The sequence below is a fragment of the Daphnia magna genome, linkage group LG10 (assembly GCF_020631705.1).
Source record: "Daphnia magna isolate NIES linkage group LG10, ASM2063170v1.1, whole genome shotgun sequence".
In the NCBI taxonomy this organism is placed as follows: Eukaryota; Metazoa; Arthropoda; class Branchiopoda; order Diplostraca; family Daphniidae; genus Daphnia; species Daphnia magna.
The window spans coordinates 9,119,369-9,135,119 of NC_059191.1; the positions used below are offsets into that span (position 1 = coordinate 9,119,369).

Below are 15,751 nucleotides of genomic sequence, written 5' to 3' on the forward strand. Positions count from 1 at the left end.
GCATAAATTCGAATAAGGTGAAATGAAATAAACACAAAGAATGAATTCAAATTGAAATTTTTTTTATTGTCCCACCTCCTCCCAACAATTCCACCACTATTTTACATTACAATAAATATACACAAAAATATTAACACAAACATACATACACTTAACTAAGTTAACCCGTTGGCTGCCAGGCCATGCAACCCGTAGGTTGCTTAAACTACAGTAGCTACGCATCGCGTCTTAAGGATCGCGAACAAGGTGGGACTTGTCCGAAGACAAGTCCGGGCTGACACGGTGACGGAATCCATTACAGGGAATGCACACCCTCAGGAATCCGCCACCGCATCGACAAAGAGAAGTCCCTACTGGTGCATTGCCTAAGGCGCCTTGCGGCGAAGGCCATTGCGGCCGGTCCCTACAAGCTACAAAAAAAATGGGACGCAAACGGGGTGGCAGCCAACGGGTTAACTTAAACATAACAATGCAAAATAAAACAATACCAGGACGACGATCCACGGTGAACGCGAAGGAGAAGCCGGCGACGAAGTAATGGCGTAGAAAAAGACGGTCAAGATGGCGATGAAACAAAGGCGAAGACGGCCAAGACGACGATGAAAAAAAGGCAAAGACGGCCAAGACGACGATGAAACCAAAGCGAAGACGGCCAAGACGACGATGAAACCAAAGCGAAGACGGCCAAGACGACGAGACGGAGATGAAGGTGAAGACGTAGACAACAACGACAGAAAGACTAAGAAAATGTAGTTCTAAATAGATTAAATAAGGCAAAAAAAGAAGTAAGTGATTTTGAGCGGAAAATGGTATTTGTCTGATAAAACGATGAAAAAGACAAAGAACTTACGCGTGTGGTCCACTGGGGGGAAAAACTACCGAAATTGTCAAAACGGCAGAGTTGTACCGAAGGAAGATGAATATTTGCAGTCCTGTCACAGAAGTTTTTCTTACAACACAACAATGCTCCATAACATAGAAACTTAAAATACCAAAAAATGGAGATGTTGTTAAAGCCTATCCACGTGAGCTGGCTAAGTAATGGTGAGAAGAACAGCAGCTAGATAATCCACCAAATGAAAATACCATGGAAAGGCAATGACGATGAACCTTATTCAATGTTGGCATTCAGCAGACTAAGAAGAGAGGAAGAGAAGCCTGTGTAGAGAAAATTGTTACCGATGTGTGTAGTTGAAGATAAGTAATGTTCTGAAATACCACAATGAAGAGCTGAAGGGTATGGATGATGGTTGGCTAATCAGAGAAACTTGGAAATCTGGATACTTGGGATGCTGAGGGCTGATGGTTAGCAACACAAAGTAGATGAAGACTGCCGTTGACTGATAAGAGAACACGTCATAAGCTTAAACAAAAGGCTTGAGGTACATTAACAGTACTTGAACTGGATGGTGATCTTCATGTAAGCAATAGTGGCCTTCTAAAAGTATCAGGATCACTTGTGGACCATTGATAGCAGGAATGCAGGCTGCTGGTTTGCAGCTGGCATAGCTGACAAGGCGAAACACCACCATATGCAAAAAGCAATCTATTTCAAGGGTTTCCTTTTCAATACATACCCAACGATAGCAATGCTGAATAGATAACAACATACCGTAAATTTTTTGACGAAAAATCCTTTGAAACACAAAACAGGATAACGTAACAAACACCCAATTAACTTGTCACTCAGAATCTTCATCATAGACGTACATCAACGCCATCTAGGATTTCTGCCTAGAACCAAAAATTAAATTTTACTTTGAATGTTGAAATAAGTACAATACTTGCTTTTAAGTACTTCAATTTTGCTAATCTCTGATTGCTGAATTCCAATTTTAGGCATAACATCCTAGAATATCAACTACTAGTTGCAGCACGAAATGCTAAACATTTGTAGGTAAAACTGTCGTAGCTCGTAGGATCAGCCTGTAGTGTTGAAAGCAAGAAAAACATGGAATAATAGCTACCACATCCTTAAGAATGCGAGAAAAGTATTTGAAATTGTTATAAAAATACAGCTCATTTTTTACTTTTTGCTGATTGTCACGAAAATTTTCCGGAAGTAACCGGAAGTAGCCAATATCTCCTGAAATGGTGATCCCATAACAGAACGAGAAAATCTGCGATTTTAGGATATTTTGAGTTAATACATGGAATCGACCCCAAATTTGACGAGAATCACGAAAATGTGAATCTTTTTTCTGACAGACCAACAAATAAAGAGTTATTCGGCATTTTAAAACTGGAAGTAAAACCGGAAGTCGAAATTCTATGCGGTGTTTTAAAAGTTCTAAAAGTACAATTTCAGTTCTGACACCTAAATAGACTTGAATCGAAAAATCGTACATTTAACACGATTAAACCACTTACTTACTTGGTATTTAGTAAAAACCTGCAACAGAAATATGACAGTACTTGTCAAAACAATGTTTTGGGTTCTACTAGTATCTGGCTGGATGCAGCTAGACTGCGCAAGGCCCTTTCAGTGGTTCGTCTGCTCACGAACTGCCGCGAATGCGTGAATGAAAATGCCAGGAGGAATTACAGTTTTATACTTTTATTACCCTCCACTTATCCATGTATTGGTATTCTTCACGGATTAATCAACAAGTATTACCAATCCATCCCCCTGAAAAGTGAAGAACGCCTCTGGATTATAAGAATAAAGATTGGGTGCCACTGCTAAACGCCATCTGCCAGATCCAAGCACAGATTCATTGGGCAAAGCAAAGGAAAGAGTCCATTCTTATAACCGTCATCTGACGCTTCAATAAACAGTACCTTTTCCGCTTACCAAAGACGCCATAGCTGTTCTTCACTTTTAGAGGCCTGCGTACCCTTTCCTACAGTCATACTTTATGGTACCACCCTGAATAGATCTTAACAATTTGCGAACATGTACTATATTTTCTGAATGTTCAATTTCAGGAAATGGCATAACGCTTCGAATAGCCTTCGGAGAGCAACAACAACCCACCTAGCTGCACATTAAGAATGTTTAATTTGTTCGACGAAAACCAAATGCACCCATTATTTGCGACAAGGGTGCATGTATATTAAGGAATACTCAACAAGACATCACGTGAATTTTTCCTAAGAAGGGAATTTAAGAGATTTTCACGAGACTACAAAGCTAATTAATTTTTAAATTTCAAAAGTCTATACTGAATCCACTATTATAATATACCCTATCTAAATCTGGTCAGTGATACAATTCCGCATCCGTTTCCTGTAAAGAGTGGCGGAGATCATTTACCTGAGCAACGTTCGTAAACCTAATCATTCCCACTCCGTTGTCCAGGGTGGTTTCACCGTCAGATCATACAAGACCCTGAAACTTCCTGGAACAGTTAAGACGGCTTCAACCATCTTGTCTACAACCTAATAAGCGGTATCCATGTAAACAGCAAGATTTGTTAAAAAATGAACCCACTTTTTACGTACCTCTTGGGGCGAATGGGTATCAGGAATTTCAGAAAGTCTAGTCATAAAATTATGTGAAAATAATGATCGAAAAACGACTGATCGCTGGCATGATGGAATACTTTGACTCGAATCACGATCAAAGTGAAAGGGAACAAGACGATTGTCATCTGCGCTAGCTTCTTATAGCAACCCGGATCCCGTAATATTTTATTTGACAAATATTCCACTTCCCTCAGAATCGCCAAAATGTTACTCGTTAAGTAGGTAGGTGTAACGTCTATCACCGATTCACACACAGCCTTTCCGAATATTTAGCAAACACGATTGACATGGCACACACGCTATATTAAGTGGGCGTAGGTGGTTTGATCATTCCAGTTTGGTTGTGTCTGATCAGAGCTCAGTTCTACGCAATAGCTATAAGTACGGCAATCTCCCTGCAAGGAAGAGAACCATCTTTATAAAATTCCGCCAACAAAACGTCTAAATTTCGAAGCTCTTGTACCTTAACACTAACAATGCGAATAGGCAGTAGCGTGGCAACATACTGGTTGCGTCTGGATAGTTCCTCTAGAACATGACGCTCTTCTTCCGACGTTGCGATTTCAATCCGATTGAGCAAGGCATGTTCCTTAGCTTCCATGTTAGCATAATCGACCATCAAACGAATCAGCACTTGCGTCTCAACGAAATCAGCTTCCATAAACAGTTCTTTGGCATAAATTATTCGAATTGACAAACCGGGACCAGGAAACGGGTGACGTTCCAGTAATTCTGTAGACAGACCGAGCTCGCGACTTTAGACCTTACTTCATCTTTATGGAAGTCTGTTGGGAAAAATTGCGAAAAGAGTAAAGATCTTACTGGAATGCCACAACGCAATTACCTTTAAGAGGGTCCACTACACGGCCGTAAATGCGCAACTGACGAACCATTTTGGAATCGTTATGATGAATCTTTATGGCATCAGCGCGCGAAGAAGCCCTATGCAAAGCGGACTCAATTAAATTCGGTCTCAAAGCAGAAAGCACCTGTAATATTTTCATATATGATGACATTGAATATTAGGCAATAATACATGCAATAAAAGAGAAGGTTGATACCTTGTTCGAGAAGTAGATTAGTCCAAGGGAGATTTAAATCGTTAGCCGTTCTATCTGCCAATTTGACAAATGTATCGCCAATAATTCAACGATTTTCTACCGGATTAACAGTCCGACACAACGACAAAGTTTGGCGACCATGCACGTTGGTGGAGGCATCGCGGAAAGTCAAACTTGCTTCAACGACCTTAAACAATTCGAAATATCAAATATGATAGCTGGTATGAAGAAGAAAGGAAAAGCCACAGTCTGTAAAAGAACTCGGTCATATAACAAGTATTATAAACCGTAGAATTTGAGATGTGACAGGACGACGTATTTTAGAAATTTTGGCCAATCATAAGATTCTGAACGGTCCAGAAAAGTATCTCAAATTACCCGAAGATTGAGCCCGAGATGCTGTAAACTAGTAATGACCTGCTCGGATTCGTCTTTACGCAGGAAACCGTTATCGATATGGATGGCCTGCACTCGCGACGAGTAACCAACAGTTAGTTTCTTCTTGGGTCAGCCTAACAGATGTAAAGAAATTAGACGAAAGAACAGCATAACATTGATAGATAAGAGATCAAAGTACGATAATGGTTCGCACACAAGTTTGAAAACTAGCTTGGGTAATTTCCTTGGATTACTGAAACAGATTGATTAAACTGACAAAAGACAGGGGATGCTACCTTAGTAAAATAGCCTTTCATTCTAAAACAATTGTATGCAATACGGCAATCAAACGACCATTATTCTCAATCTCCTTTCAACAAGAGGTTGTCACCAAAAAATGTGTCTTACAGCTCTCCTAATTGCACAGAGATTCAAGGAAATCCATTAAGGGAATATCTAATAGGCACAAAAGTCACAACAAGGAATACAAAGGTGAAATAGATAAATAAACCAATTACTCCTCTAACTTTTAGATGAAAAACAACAGATGTCTTAAATAGTGATATAGCTCAACTAGTGGGCCTGAGCTTGAAACAGTCAAGTCAATCCTTTTGAGTCAACTCATGATTCTATGTGAGAGACTGATTGTAAACTAATACTCTAGTATTGAATTTACCAATAAAATATCTCCTATGTTTAAAAAATAAACTGATTGATGATTAACCCCAAAAAACCAGAATATTGCATTTACCAAAGCACAATTTGAGCATTAATTGTCATTATCTGAGTTCAACTGATCTTTGCTTGTTAAAATAACAGGCTTCCACCTTCCTAGGAGTGACAAGAAAACAAATAAAAAAAGTACCTGGATAAGAATAATGGTCATTACTTACTTGATGGTGAAAAAACAAAAAACAATGGGAAAACTTTCAAAATCAACCGAGCCAAAATGTTGTCATGTTTACCTAGCTCATGGCAGACATGACAGACGACGGTAGACTGCAATCCAATGGGGGGTTTCAATCCGACACAAATAAGGATTTTAAAACCTTATAATAGGCATCCTAGAATACTTACGTGCCGTCAAAGTGTATGATATCGACTTCGACCAAGAAAACGTGTCATTAATAAGTTACAGGATAATGATTTTCGTGGAAGATCATATTAATTAAAGATGATGTTTTTTTCTTTTTTATTGCCAATGTAAGATGTAAATATAATACTTCATGATGTAAAAAATGTGATGCAATTATTGGTTGGGAGTATTTGGGGATAAAAATTCATAACACTGCCGAGATTCGATTCAGTAGGGAGCGAATCAAAACGAAATATAAACAAGCCCAAAAAGACATATTGTGGGGTAAAGTGCCCACAGTACGATATAAACATGATTAAAACGAGATGGATGGATCGAGAAGAAATTCGGCCAAATTGGTAGACTTTTCCTTTTTTGCCACTTCTCAATAAGTTTAGTACGGGAAAAAGATAAATAATTAAGTCAGAAACAACGCCTCTTAGAAAATGGCGTGAACAATAACAGTCTTTTCTGTCTGTTGCCATACGTGACTTCTTCAGTTTTTATGGATCTTTTCTATCAGCGTTAACCTTTGTTCTGCTGCCTCGTCGACTCAACGTGACACTTCTGATATTTTCTAATCAAATTCTTGAGGGAGATTAGCTAATGGGGTGGGTTTAACCAACCGCCTAGTGGAATCGGCTGAACTGCAGCTATCGCCGCTGGAACGCAAACTAGGTGAAGTTGCACCACGAGGTCCAAGCAACGAGGCATTCGGAGTTCTTTGGAAACAAATAATGCTTTAAATATCAAACAGAACATTCATGACATTATTATCTCGCAAACGTACGTGAGAGGGCGCCTTGTATGAGCACTACGTGTTCGCCGAAGAGGACCCTGTCCTACGGAAACAACGGTTAAAGGACTTTCAGCAGGAACGGCTCCAAGCGAGCGTCGACCGTTTTGCATACGGTTCCACCCCATCCGGCTCCCACTAGAAGGAAAAGTTAAATTTCAGCAGGATAGAAAAGGTATCATAATGGTATATATACAAGGTATTGACTGCTTCAACGAAAGACTCGGACGTAGATTCTTCGTGGACGATATCGTTTTCAATTTCTTCCAAAAGCGTGGAAGAAATTGGGCCAATGCTGTCTTCATTGACATTGATAACGGTTTCTCCAGGGGGGGGATTGTTTATACTTATAGCCTCAACAGGTACTATGGTGGGGTTAACAGTACGGCGAGGGCGAGGACGTCGAGGAGCGACGGTGAGACCGTTCAGAGCCTCAAGCAACGAAATGGCTTCGTATCCGATGGGAACACAGTCATCCAACTGAGTATACTAGAGAAAACAACTAAATTTAAGAATACCAAGACAATTACAAATCTTATTTACTTCCGTGGGTGGTCCCTGAACCTTTCGCAAAGCACGGATTTGCAGGAGTGCTCGAAATGGTGCCCGGCAGATGGGACAATTATTAGCTTGATACCGCAAACTGTCGGCGCAAAGTTGACAGAGGCACAAGTGTCGGCAAGGTAGAATGAGGGTGTCTCGAGGTTCGGACATGCAAATGACGCACTCTCCTCCTCCTTCGTCATCATCTTCTGGTTCACCGTCTTCTAAAACTGATCCATCATCCTCTTCAACTTCAGCCTCTGGTTCTTCAGATTCCTAAAGTATAGAACAGAAACACAAATAGATAATTTTTCCTGCATTTCATTATTGTTTTTTACCCTGTGGTGTACAAGTTTATTTTCAATCCCATAAATGTCTTGCAGTAGATAAGCTAAATTGTCAACATAAAGTTTCTGTTTCAAAGCTTTCAGTACATATGATGCATCCGAAGAGTGTTCTATCAAGCAGTATGTTGCTTGATGCTGTTTTGGGTCTGAAAAAAAAATTAATAATACTTATCATAATAATTGGAAGTTAAAATATGCATACACACCATCGCCTTCCTCAGCTTCACACACTATGACTACAGGTATTATGTCATTTTCTGTGCCCGGAGAGTTATCTGCTATTCTGGTTGTCCACTGGCCAGATGTGTTAATGCTGGTCTGAACTTGAATCTGGGGTTGTTGAACATTACATGGACTCCACATAACTGTAGGTTGGCTAAAAACTTGGCCAGCCCCTGGTTTATAATGGAATGTTTCAGGTGGACAGCCACTCCTTGACACATAGCTGTGAAAAATAATACAATCTAGCATGTTAACTGCAATTCCCTTTATGACAGACTTACCGGACTCCCCTTGCCAACACTTCTTCTGCACAACCAAAGTATATGGTAACTGAACAGGACACATCTGAATCAAATACAAATTCAACTGTGTATGATGGGTCTTCTCCTCTGTCTGAAGTTGGTGCTGTACGTATAAATCGTACAGATTCTTTTCTTATATTGACCAGAGCTCTTAAGGTTTTCGTTGGTTCACTTGTTTGAGGTGCTGAATATGGAAACTGAAAATAGATGGAAGTACAATATAAAATGGATAAAAAGTGAGCTGAGGCCAAACACTGTACATACCGGGACAGGCCGGTTGCCAAGGAAATTGAGATCTGAGTTATCTCCAAATAAATAAGCCTCAGGTTGTTGGACATCAAACCTTTCTCCTCCCATGATAAAATAGTTTGAAAAGTAATTTCCTTGTTTCGGAGGATAACGATACATGAGTGGATTGATATTCGAGGACTGGTCTGTAACGTCCTCGGTGACAACCCCATTTCGGCTAGCAAATATTCCCATTATGCAATACTAGCTTAATTGAGTCAGTTATCTCTACTCTTTACGGACAGATTTTTCGAGAATTATGTTTTTAACTAGAAGTCTGAAAGTCTAATCGCAATGCACTAAAGTAACCTTTCCCCAAAATTCAGGACACCACACATATAAATACAACAACATAGTAGTCTAGAGGAAACTTGTAATGGTGCGGAAAGCATTTCTCACAAGATGGCATTGTTTCTGGCGCGACTTTGTATTCAATTTTAAATTTAACTGTTCGAAAAATGCCAATTTTGGGATTTTACGCAAACGGAAAGATGTCTGGTGTACGGAAAATTACAGATTCATCTTATCTCAAATGATCTCCAACGAAATTCGCTCTAGCGACATATCAATATTAACCACCCTCACAGAAACCTGATTAGTAACAGAAAGAATCTCCTTCTTGCCTCTCATACGACTGGTATGTACTAAAGCATCTTTGCCCACTCCGATATCAACGAAAGCCCCAAAGTCTGTGATATTACTGATGCGACCTATTCGAGTCAAATAACAGATATTAGTTTTATTTTTTAATCGCTATCATAAAATTTTTTTATACCTCTAAGTTCTTGGCCAATTTTTAAATCAGCTATTGAAGTTACACTTCTCTTGAACAAAGGCTTATCAAACTTCGTGCGCAAGTCATATCGAAGCGGTTGCGACAAGCTTAGTATTATTTGATCGACCTTTCCTTCCGATTCCCCTAGCTCTAGTGCGATTTTTTTCGAAGCTAAAACAAGATGTAAAATGGTTAATTATAGATGAAAGAAAACTTCAATCAGATAAAAATCGTACGCTTTGCTGACAGATAGGCTTGCAGTTTTTGAATGAAGGATTCATGGCCAATTTCCTCCATATTACCCTTAAACATATGGATAATCCTGCAATTTGAAATGTTTGTTATAACTTAGTGTGACGGTCGTTTACGATACAAAAATTTCTTATAATACATTTCTGCCAAATCATAAGATTCGGGATGAACACACGTGCGATCCAGAGGATTAGGTGAATGACTAACCGCCTTTTTTCCGCGCGAAACCTTTTTCGGTTTACATGGCTCTTTATCAACGTTATTCTTGCTATAGAAAAAAAATTTTTGCTTTACCGAGTCAACGAAAAATGCTACTGTTTTTTTCTTCTTGAATAACATGAAAATAAATAAATAAATAGTAAAAAAAAAAACAAAAAAAAAAAACTTACCTGTTGTCGGTTGCAGATGTCTCCGGAATGGTGAGGAAGCCAGCGCACTGCTGAAATGTTATAGGGCCGAGCGATGGAACATCACAAATTTGTTGGCGATTAACGAACTGGCCTTTTTTGTTGCGATAGTCGATAATCTTCTTGGCTTTATTGGAGCTTAGGCCAGCCACTTTGCTGTGAAAACCGTCTAAATTAGACATGTAATTAAGAACAAGGTAAGGGTAATTCAATTCACCTTAATACGTGTTCAGGACAAGTATTGATGTCCACCCCAACAAATGAAACACACTCACTAGTAAATGAAATCTATGCTTATCACAAAACCGAAATTTAACCTATAACTTGACGTTAAAAACCTAACGATGTCGTCCAGAGCCGCCTCTAACTGCTTAACAGGAATGTCATGCTGATACATCCCAACGCCGATATGCCGCGGCGAAATGCGAACGTATTCAGTTAACGGATCCTGAAGTCGACGAGCAATCGAAACTGGGGAAAAAAAACCCTATGGTTTAAGCAGGTTCAAGAATGAGAATTTAAAAATTTAGATTCGTACTAGCGCTTATTAAGTTAGGCTCCAATTGTGGGAATTCTTCTTTGGCTTCTGGTGAACATGAGTAAATAGAAGCTCCGCATTCATTAATGATGGTATATCTGACATCAAAGGGTTTAAAAATGCCTTTTTGAATGAGTTTGCTCAAAAAGTCTTCCGTCTCTCTGCAAGCTTTTCCATTCCCGAGACCGATTGTCGTACACCTGAAAAGAGAAGTTGAATCAATCTGTAAGCAAATTAGACAGAAAAGAATAACTTTTACCCATATTTCTGAACCATGTTTTTCAGAGAAGTGGCTGCAGATTGACTGGTGACGTCTCGTTCGCCAAAGCGAATGTAAATAGTTTCAGTGTGGAGGACGGCACCACTCGGAGAAACGGCAGCGCATTTGCAACCATGTTTGAAACCTGTTTGATTTCAATCTACGTTATTACTAAAAAGCAAAAGAAAGAACAAATGTAATTTTATATAACCAGGATCCAGGCCCAGTACAGTGGTATTCGGTAATGGAGGCGAAAGCAGCAAACCCTTCAAATTACGAGCGAATACATCAACGGCCGCGTGATGGGACTTTTCCGTCAGCTTTGATCTTATTCTTCGTATTAAGCGGGGTTCCACTGGTAATATAGAAAAGACACTAATAACCAATTCAAAAAAAAAGGAAATATTAAGGATATACCTATTCGAGAGTAAGCGTCCTTAATACTCTTTGTAACAACAGATTTCCTGAAGTTACTAGAAGTATCAGTGCCCCAATTTCCGTACTTCCTTTCACAGTAGTTGATCCAACTAGATTCAACGTGATTCGGGAAAGTAATTTTCACTGACAATATTTTCAAATCTTCACCTCTACTGATAGCGAGAAACTAAAGTTCTGTTATTTTAAAAGTTTGACCTACAACTTATAACTGAAAAACAATTTACCAAATGCGGCTTGATGGAATTTTCTTGGCTTCCGACACTAAACGTTTTATCAACATATGATTCGAATTTAGCGAGATCGGAAGGATCTTGCTTGCTAGCATTACGTGACTTAGTGACACAAATTCGGACATCCGCTTTAGCCACCCTACGCACCAAAGATTTGTTAGTATAATACGATTGACGGGCTTTCAATCTTACAGTTCACTCAATGTATCCACATTCTCTTGGTTTTTCCCGATGGCGTCAGCTATCACGTGCTGTATCCCCAGCTCGACATTTTTCAGTGAGTCCAGACCTTCAACATTAGGATTAATGAGAGATTCCAGAGAACCATGTTTTTTTCCTTCGAGTATCGCAATAGCAACCGATTCTAACCCTAACTCTCTTGCCTTGGCTGCCAGGGTCCTTTTCTTTGTATCCTTAAAGGGGGCATACTGAAATTTAAAAAGATTTTTAAATTTAGATACACTTATAACTCAAATGCCACTTTAAGAATCCATACACAGAACTCAAGTTCATCAAGGTCTTTAATGTTGCAAATTGTTTCATTTAGCGATGGAGTGAGTGCACTTTGTTTCTCTAAGCTCTTAACAACTGACACTATTTTTCCTTGCACTTTCCTGGAAAGAGATGAAAAAGATTATGTTAAACAAACAATTCAGTATCACTTATTTACTTTTTCTCTTACTGTAAGTCTTCGAGAGATGATTTCATTTTTCGCAACACCTCTATGTCAAGGTTTCCTACCATTTCTTTCCTGTATCGTGCAATGAATGGCAGGGTGCAGTCTTCTTGAATCAGTGATGTGAACTTTTTACAAGCAGTTAAAGGCACTCCAAATGAATCTGCCAGCACCTCAGGAATTTTCCATGTTGCCTAAAGAAAACCAATAGATGAAACCATATATTGTAATCACACTATGAATTTACTAATTAAGTTTTTACTCACTTCTCCACTAAATTTCTGAGTATTTGTTTTGCTTTCACATTTGGGCTGGATTCCTTCATTTTCGATATCATTTGGTCCAACATCCCATCTACTTTTCGATTTTTTCACGATGGGTGCCGTGGCATTATCATTATTGTGCCTTTTCATTTTATTTCACCTCACAATTTTCTTTTTGAATGGCAGGAAAAATTGGATGCATAAATAATAGGGTTAGGGATTGGATAAGGGAACTGGGACCTAGGGCAGCCGATGCCCTTCACATATCACTACGTGGGACTACACTGAACACTATTTATCAAGTATTATAATAACCTTTCGACAATGTTACAGAAGACCTCGTGTTTAAGTTTTATCAGGGGAGAAGAAAAGGAAAGACCATGGGTATATTTAAATTACCAAAACAACACGTTAATAATTCAAAGCTTCCTAGCCATCTAGCGAGGGAAACGTACATGATTATAGTGGAGACTACATAAAATGGCAATTTAAATTTTCGAACGGCCGTTGTGCCACTGTGAATGACATAACCGTTTTATAGTTCAAATGATTTGAACTTGTGTGTATTTTAATTAACACAGTGTCCTAATAAACCATTAAACACATGAAGGCGTGTATGTTCAGTATTTAAATTTTGATTAAAAGCGGCACTTTGACTGCTGCGCGGCTTCGCAATACGTCGATACGGTTTGTATTCAAAAACGAATCCCATTCGAGTTCCAAAATTAGATAGGCATGGATCTGGAATTGCCTAAAACTTAAATAACTTGAGTAAAGTTGCTTTGAGGTAAAGAGTATTTGGCAAAATTTTTTCAAACAAAACACTTACCTGATCATGCACAATAATGATTTCATTTCCATTTAATCTTGGAAGACAAACTCACCCTATCCAATGAAGAGACGAACTGTTAGTTTTACTAAATGTGAAGAGAAAACTACCACTGCATTGACACAAAACACAATAGGGTACAAACAAGTACACAAAGTGCAGGATCTAAATTTAAACCACTGATTATGATTGTGTAAGGTTGATGGTAAACAATTTAAGAAACTTATTAAACTTTTCAAGTAAATTGAAATACTTGGTTAAAACACTATCTTTTGGTTAGAAAAGCATGGAATGGGCGATGACCCAGGGTAAACCCGTCTAATGGAGCAAGGGATGGAGGAGAAATACTGCCAGGAACCGAACAAAAAACGAACATCTTGACTAAGGATGCAGTAAACAAAAAGTAGGAAGTGCGAGCAAGCGATTCTCCTAAGCAGCTCCGTTTACCTATCGGAAAATAATCATTTAAAGGTAAAATACAACTGGCTTCTAATAGTCTATCCTACCTCCTCCGAAAGGGAAAAGATGATCAGTTTTAATTATGCGGCCGTCACCGTCAATATGCCGGTCAGGACGAAATATTTGTGGATCTGTCCAATAGGTTTCGTCCATGTGTACCGAATGCATGTTAATGATGACATGGGTATTCTAAAACAATAAAAATTGAGCCAGACGAGGTGACAAGAACAGAAAATTTAGATAAGAAATGAAACCTGGGAAATGACATAGCCTCCAAACGTAATGGTTTTCAAAGCCCGACGAGGAATGGCCAAAGGAGAAACCCCACTCATTCTTTGCACTTCCATAAGCACAGCTTGGGTATATATCAATCTGCCGGTTTGAAACACTGATTAGTACTGAAAAGTGAAGTAAATACTTTGTAGCATGCGTTACTGAGGTTTATGATGCAAACAGGGTAGCGAATCGCCACACACTTCATCTAGTTCGAGCTGCATTTTCGTTTGAACGTCGGGATGGTGAATGAGGTGTAGTAATGCAAATCCTAGGAAAGGAATAAGACTTTAAAACAAATCTAAAGATTTGTGTTATACTGATAAAAGTCGAACCAATTGAATTTCCAGTGGTATCCGCTCCAGCCGATAGAATATCCAAAATGATATTCATAAGCTGTTCTTCTACGAAAGTAAATTTTAAAAAATAAATAAATATTTAAGGGTTTACAATAACTGATTTTTTCACGAAAATATACCTGAAAAAGAATGGTCAATATCCTTTTCAATCTCTTTAAGGTAAACGTCCATAAAATCTCTTGGTTCCGACTGTGGCAGCTTTTGTTTGTGGTCTTCGATAGCTTCCTAGGTGAAATAAATCCCGAGCATCAATCAGAGCGTAACCCGAAAAACTACGGAAGTTTTTACTTCAATGAATTTCCAGACTTCCTTCAGAAGATCCATTCTACCCAATTTGGCAAAGAAAGCGGGGAACAGTTTTATGAAGATGGCAGGGCACGGAAAAGCTACTCGGATAATGTCCCCGCTTCGGAAGACCGTGTCAAATAATTCGATAAGTTGTTTCAGGCGAGGATCAGTACGTTCAAAACGCGTACTAGCTAGCATCATCCAGAGTACGTTGACTAATGAGACGTTGAAGTAGTTTTTGAATTCAAAGTGATGGTCCCCATCTCCAAGTTGACGTTCCATATCCGCCAACAGGATTTTGACTTCATTCTGAATAAGATTTTCCATACTTTGCTTGCCGAAACCGAGTTCACGTAAGTGATGTAAAGTGAAACGTTTTTGAACCATCCAAAAATCTCCATCAACCAGCATAACACCTGTAGAACTACAAATATAAGTTTGTATTTCACAGCCCGTTGGCAAGACCCTCAGTACTCACCCATTCGTTTCCCTTTGCTCTTCATTCTTGCTGGGACATTGTCTGGTCGTCCATTAAAGTTTTCATTTAAGAAAGCTTCCTTGCATGCCTCATATCCACTAATAGAGACGACTGGTTGGGGACCGATGAAGAAACCACATATTGGTCCAAACTTGTAGTACAATTCCAAGAGTCCCATAAATGCACAGCCAGTATGCCACTGTGGCACTGACAGTAAGCAACCTAGTAGTGGTAGACCCTTTGGACCTATTAAATAACATTTAATCAATTTCCTGTGAAAAGAAAAAGGAATGTGTAAAAATCAAGTTACCTGGTGGAAAATGTCTGGGGCGAGAGCAAGCCCATACCAAAACACAAAGGAAGAATGCGCCAATCAATAGATAGCCAATCATTTTTAATGGCAACCTGCATCGATATCTTGGCGAACTTCCTCCCTCGACTCTCTCTATTTTTTATGAGTCAATGGCACGAAATGTCAATCGATGGTTTGAATTGGCCAACACTGAAGGTTACCAGGACAACTCCTCAAATGAATTCCTTACGAATAGACGCCACTGCCGTGATTTCGCATTTCGGTAACTTTTATCGATGGTTGGCTGTGCAGGGGATTTTGTTTACTGATGTCTACCTCTTTGTTGACATACACTTGACGCCACCTCTTGATAGGAAAGTGTAGTAATTGAAGAAAAAAACCGATATATGTAAAAACATATGATAAATCCAAACAGTAAGAAAGGGATTTTTCTG

The 15,751-nt window shown here is 39.1% G+C and overlaps 3 protein-coding genes and 1 pseudogene across 3 annotated transcripts; all 4 read right to left on the bottom strand.

Annotated features, from left to right (window-relative positions):
- Positions 1-890: 890 nt before the first annotated feature.
- LOC116934820 lies at positions 891-5,793 on the bottom strand (annotated as a pseudogene).
- A 289-nt stretch (positions 5,794-6,082) lies between these two features.
- LOC116932982 (E3 ubiquitin-protein ligase MGRN1) lies at positions 6,083-8,823 on the bottom strand. The gene is made up of 8 exons (XM_032940882.2): positions 8,457-8,823; positions 8,172-8,389; positions 7,875-8,113; positions 7,660-7,814; positions 7,322-7,597; positions 6,975-7,267; positions 6,773-6,916; positions 6,083-6,704 (listed from the first exon to the last, which is right to left on the bottom strand). The coding sequence occupies exons 1-8, from the start codon at positions 8,673-8,675 to the stop codon at positions 6,560-6,562; spliced, it is 1,689 nt and encodes a 562-aa protein (XP_032796773.1). The 5' UTR covers positions 8,676-8,823; the 3' UTR covers positions 6,083-6,559.
- Positions 8,824-8,891: 68 nt separating this feature from the next.
- Positions 8,892-12,535, bottom strand: LOC116932969 (S1 RNA-binding domain-containing protein 1). Its single transcript, XM_045179971.1, has 16 exons — positions 12,322-12,535; positions 12,062-12,249; positions 11,876-11,993; positions 11,572-11,807; positions 11,374-11,518; positions 11,129-11,315; positions 10,923-11,066; positions 10,712-10,856; positions 10,453-10,652; positions 10,253-10,385; positions 10,132-10,188; positions 9,897-10,070; positions 9,647-9,775; positions 9,492-9,577; positions 9,256-9,426; positions 8,892-9,190 (listed from the first exon to the last, which is right to left on the bottom strand). Exons 1-16 carry the CDS (start codon positions 12,466-12,468, stop codon positions 9,009-9,011), a joined length of 2,442 nt encoding a protein of 813 aa, XP_045035906.1. The 5' UTR covers positions 12,469-12,535; the 3' UTR covers positions 8,892-9,008.
- A 707-nt stretch (positions 12,536-13,242) lies between these two features.
- Positions 13,243-15,451, bottom strand: LOC116931639 (methyl farnesoate epoxidase). The gene is made up of 9 exons (XM_045179988.1): positions 15,315-15,451; positions 15,005-15,250; positions 14,527-14,942; positions 14,358-14,463; positions 14,215-14,283; positions 14,042-14,150; positions 13,861-13,978; positions 13,654-13,795; positions 13,243-13,594 (listed from the first exon to the last, which is right to left on the bottom strand). Exons 1-9 carry the CDS (start codon positions 15,394-15,396, stop codon positions 13,413-13,415), a joined length of 1,470 nt encoding a protein of 489 aa, XP_045035923.1. The 5' UTR covers positions 15,397-15,451; the 3' UTR covers positions 13,243-13,412.
- Between the last annotated feature and the right edge of the window lie 300 nt (positions 15,452-15,751).

Excerpts from the sequence above, each read along its gene's own strand:
- LOC116932982 (XM_032940882.2), bottom strand. The coding sequence starts at position 8,675 with ATGGGAATATTTGCTAGCCGAAATGGGGTTGTCACCGAGGACGTTACA. Across the intron at positions 8,390-8,456 it reads TTGGCAACCGGCCTGTCCCG|TTTCCATATTCAGCACCTCA; the intron begins GTATGTACAGTG and ends ATCTATTTTCAG. Across the intron at positions 7,815-7,874 it reads TGAAGCTGAGGAAGGCGATG|ACCCAAAACAGCATCAAGCA; the intron begins GTGTGTATGCAT and ends TTTTTTTTTCAG.
- LOC116932969 (XM_045179971.1), bottom strand. The coding sequence starts at position 12,468 with ATGAAAAGGCACAATAATGATAATGCCACGGCACCCATCGTGAAAAAA. Across the intron at positions 12,250-12,321 it reads CTCAGAAATTTAGTGGAGAA|GCAACATGGAAAATTCCTGA; the intron begins GTGAGTAAAAAC and ends GGTTTTCTTTAG. Across the intron at positions 11,519-11,571 it reads GTGGATACATTGAGTGAACT|GGTGGCTAAAGCGGATGTCC; the intron begins GTAAGATTGAAA and ends TTTGGTGCGTAG.
- LOC116931639 (XM_045179988.1), bottom strand. The coding sequence starts at position 15,396 with ATGATTGGCTATCTATTGATTGGCGCATTCTTCCTTTGTGTTTTGGTA. Across the intron at positions 15,251-15,314 it reads CCCCAGACATTTTCCACCAG|GTCCAAAGGGTCTACCACTA; the intron begins GTAACTTGATTT and ends GTTATTTAATAG. Across the intron at positions 13,796-13,860 it reads GAGGCTATGTCATTTCCCAG|AATACCCATGTCATCATTAA; the intron begins GTTTCATTTCTT and ends TTATTGTTTTAG.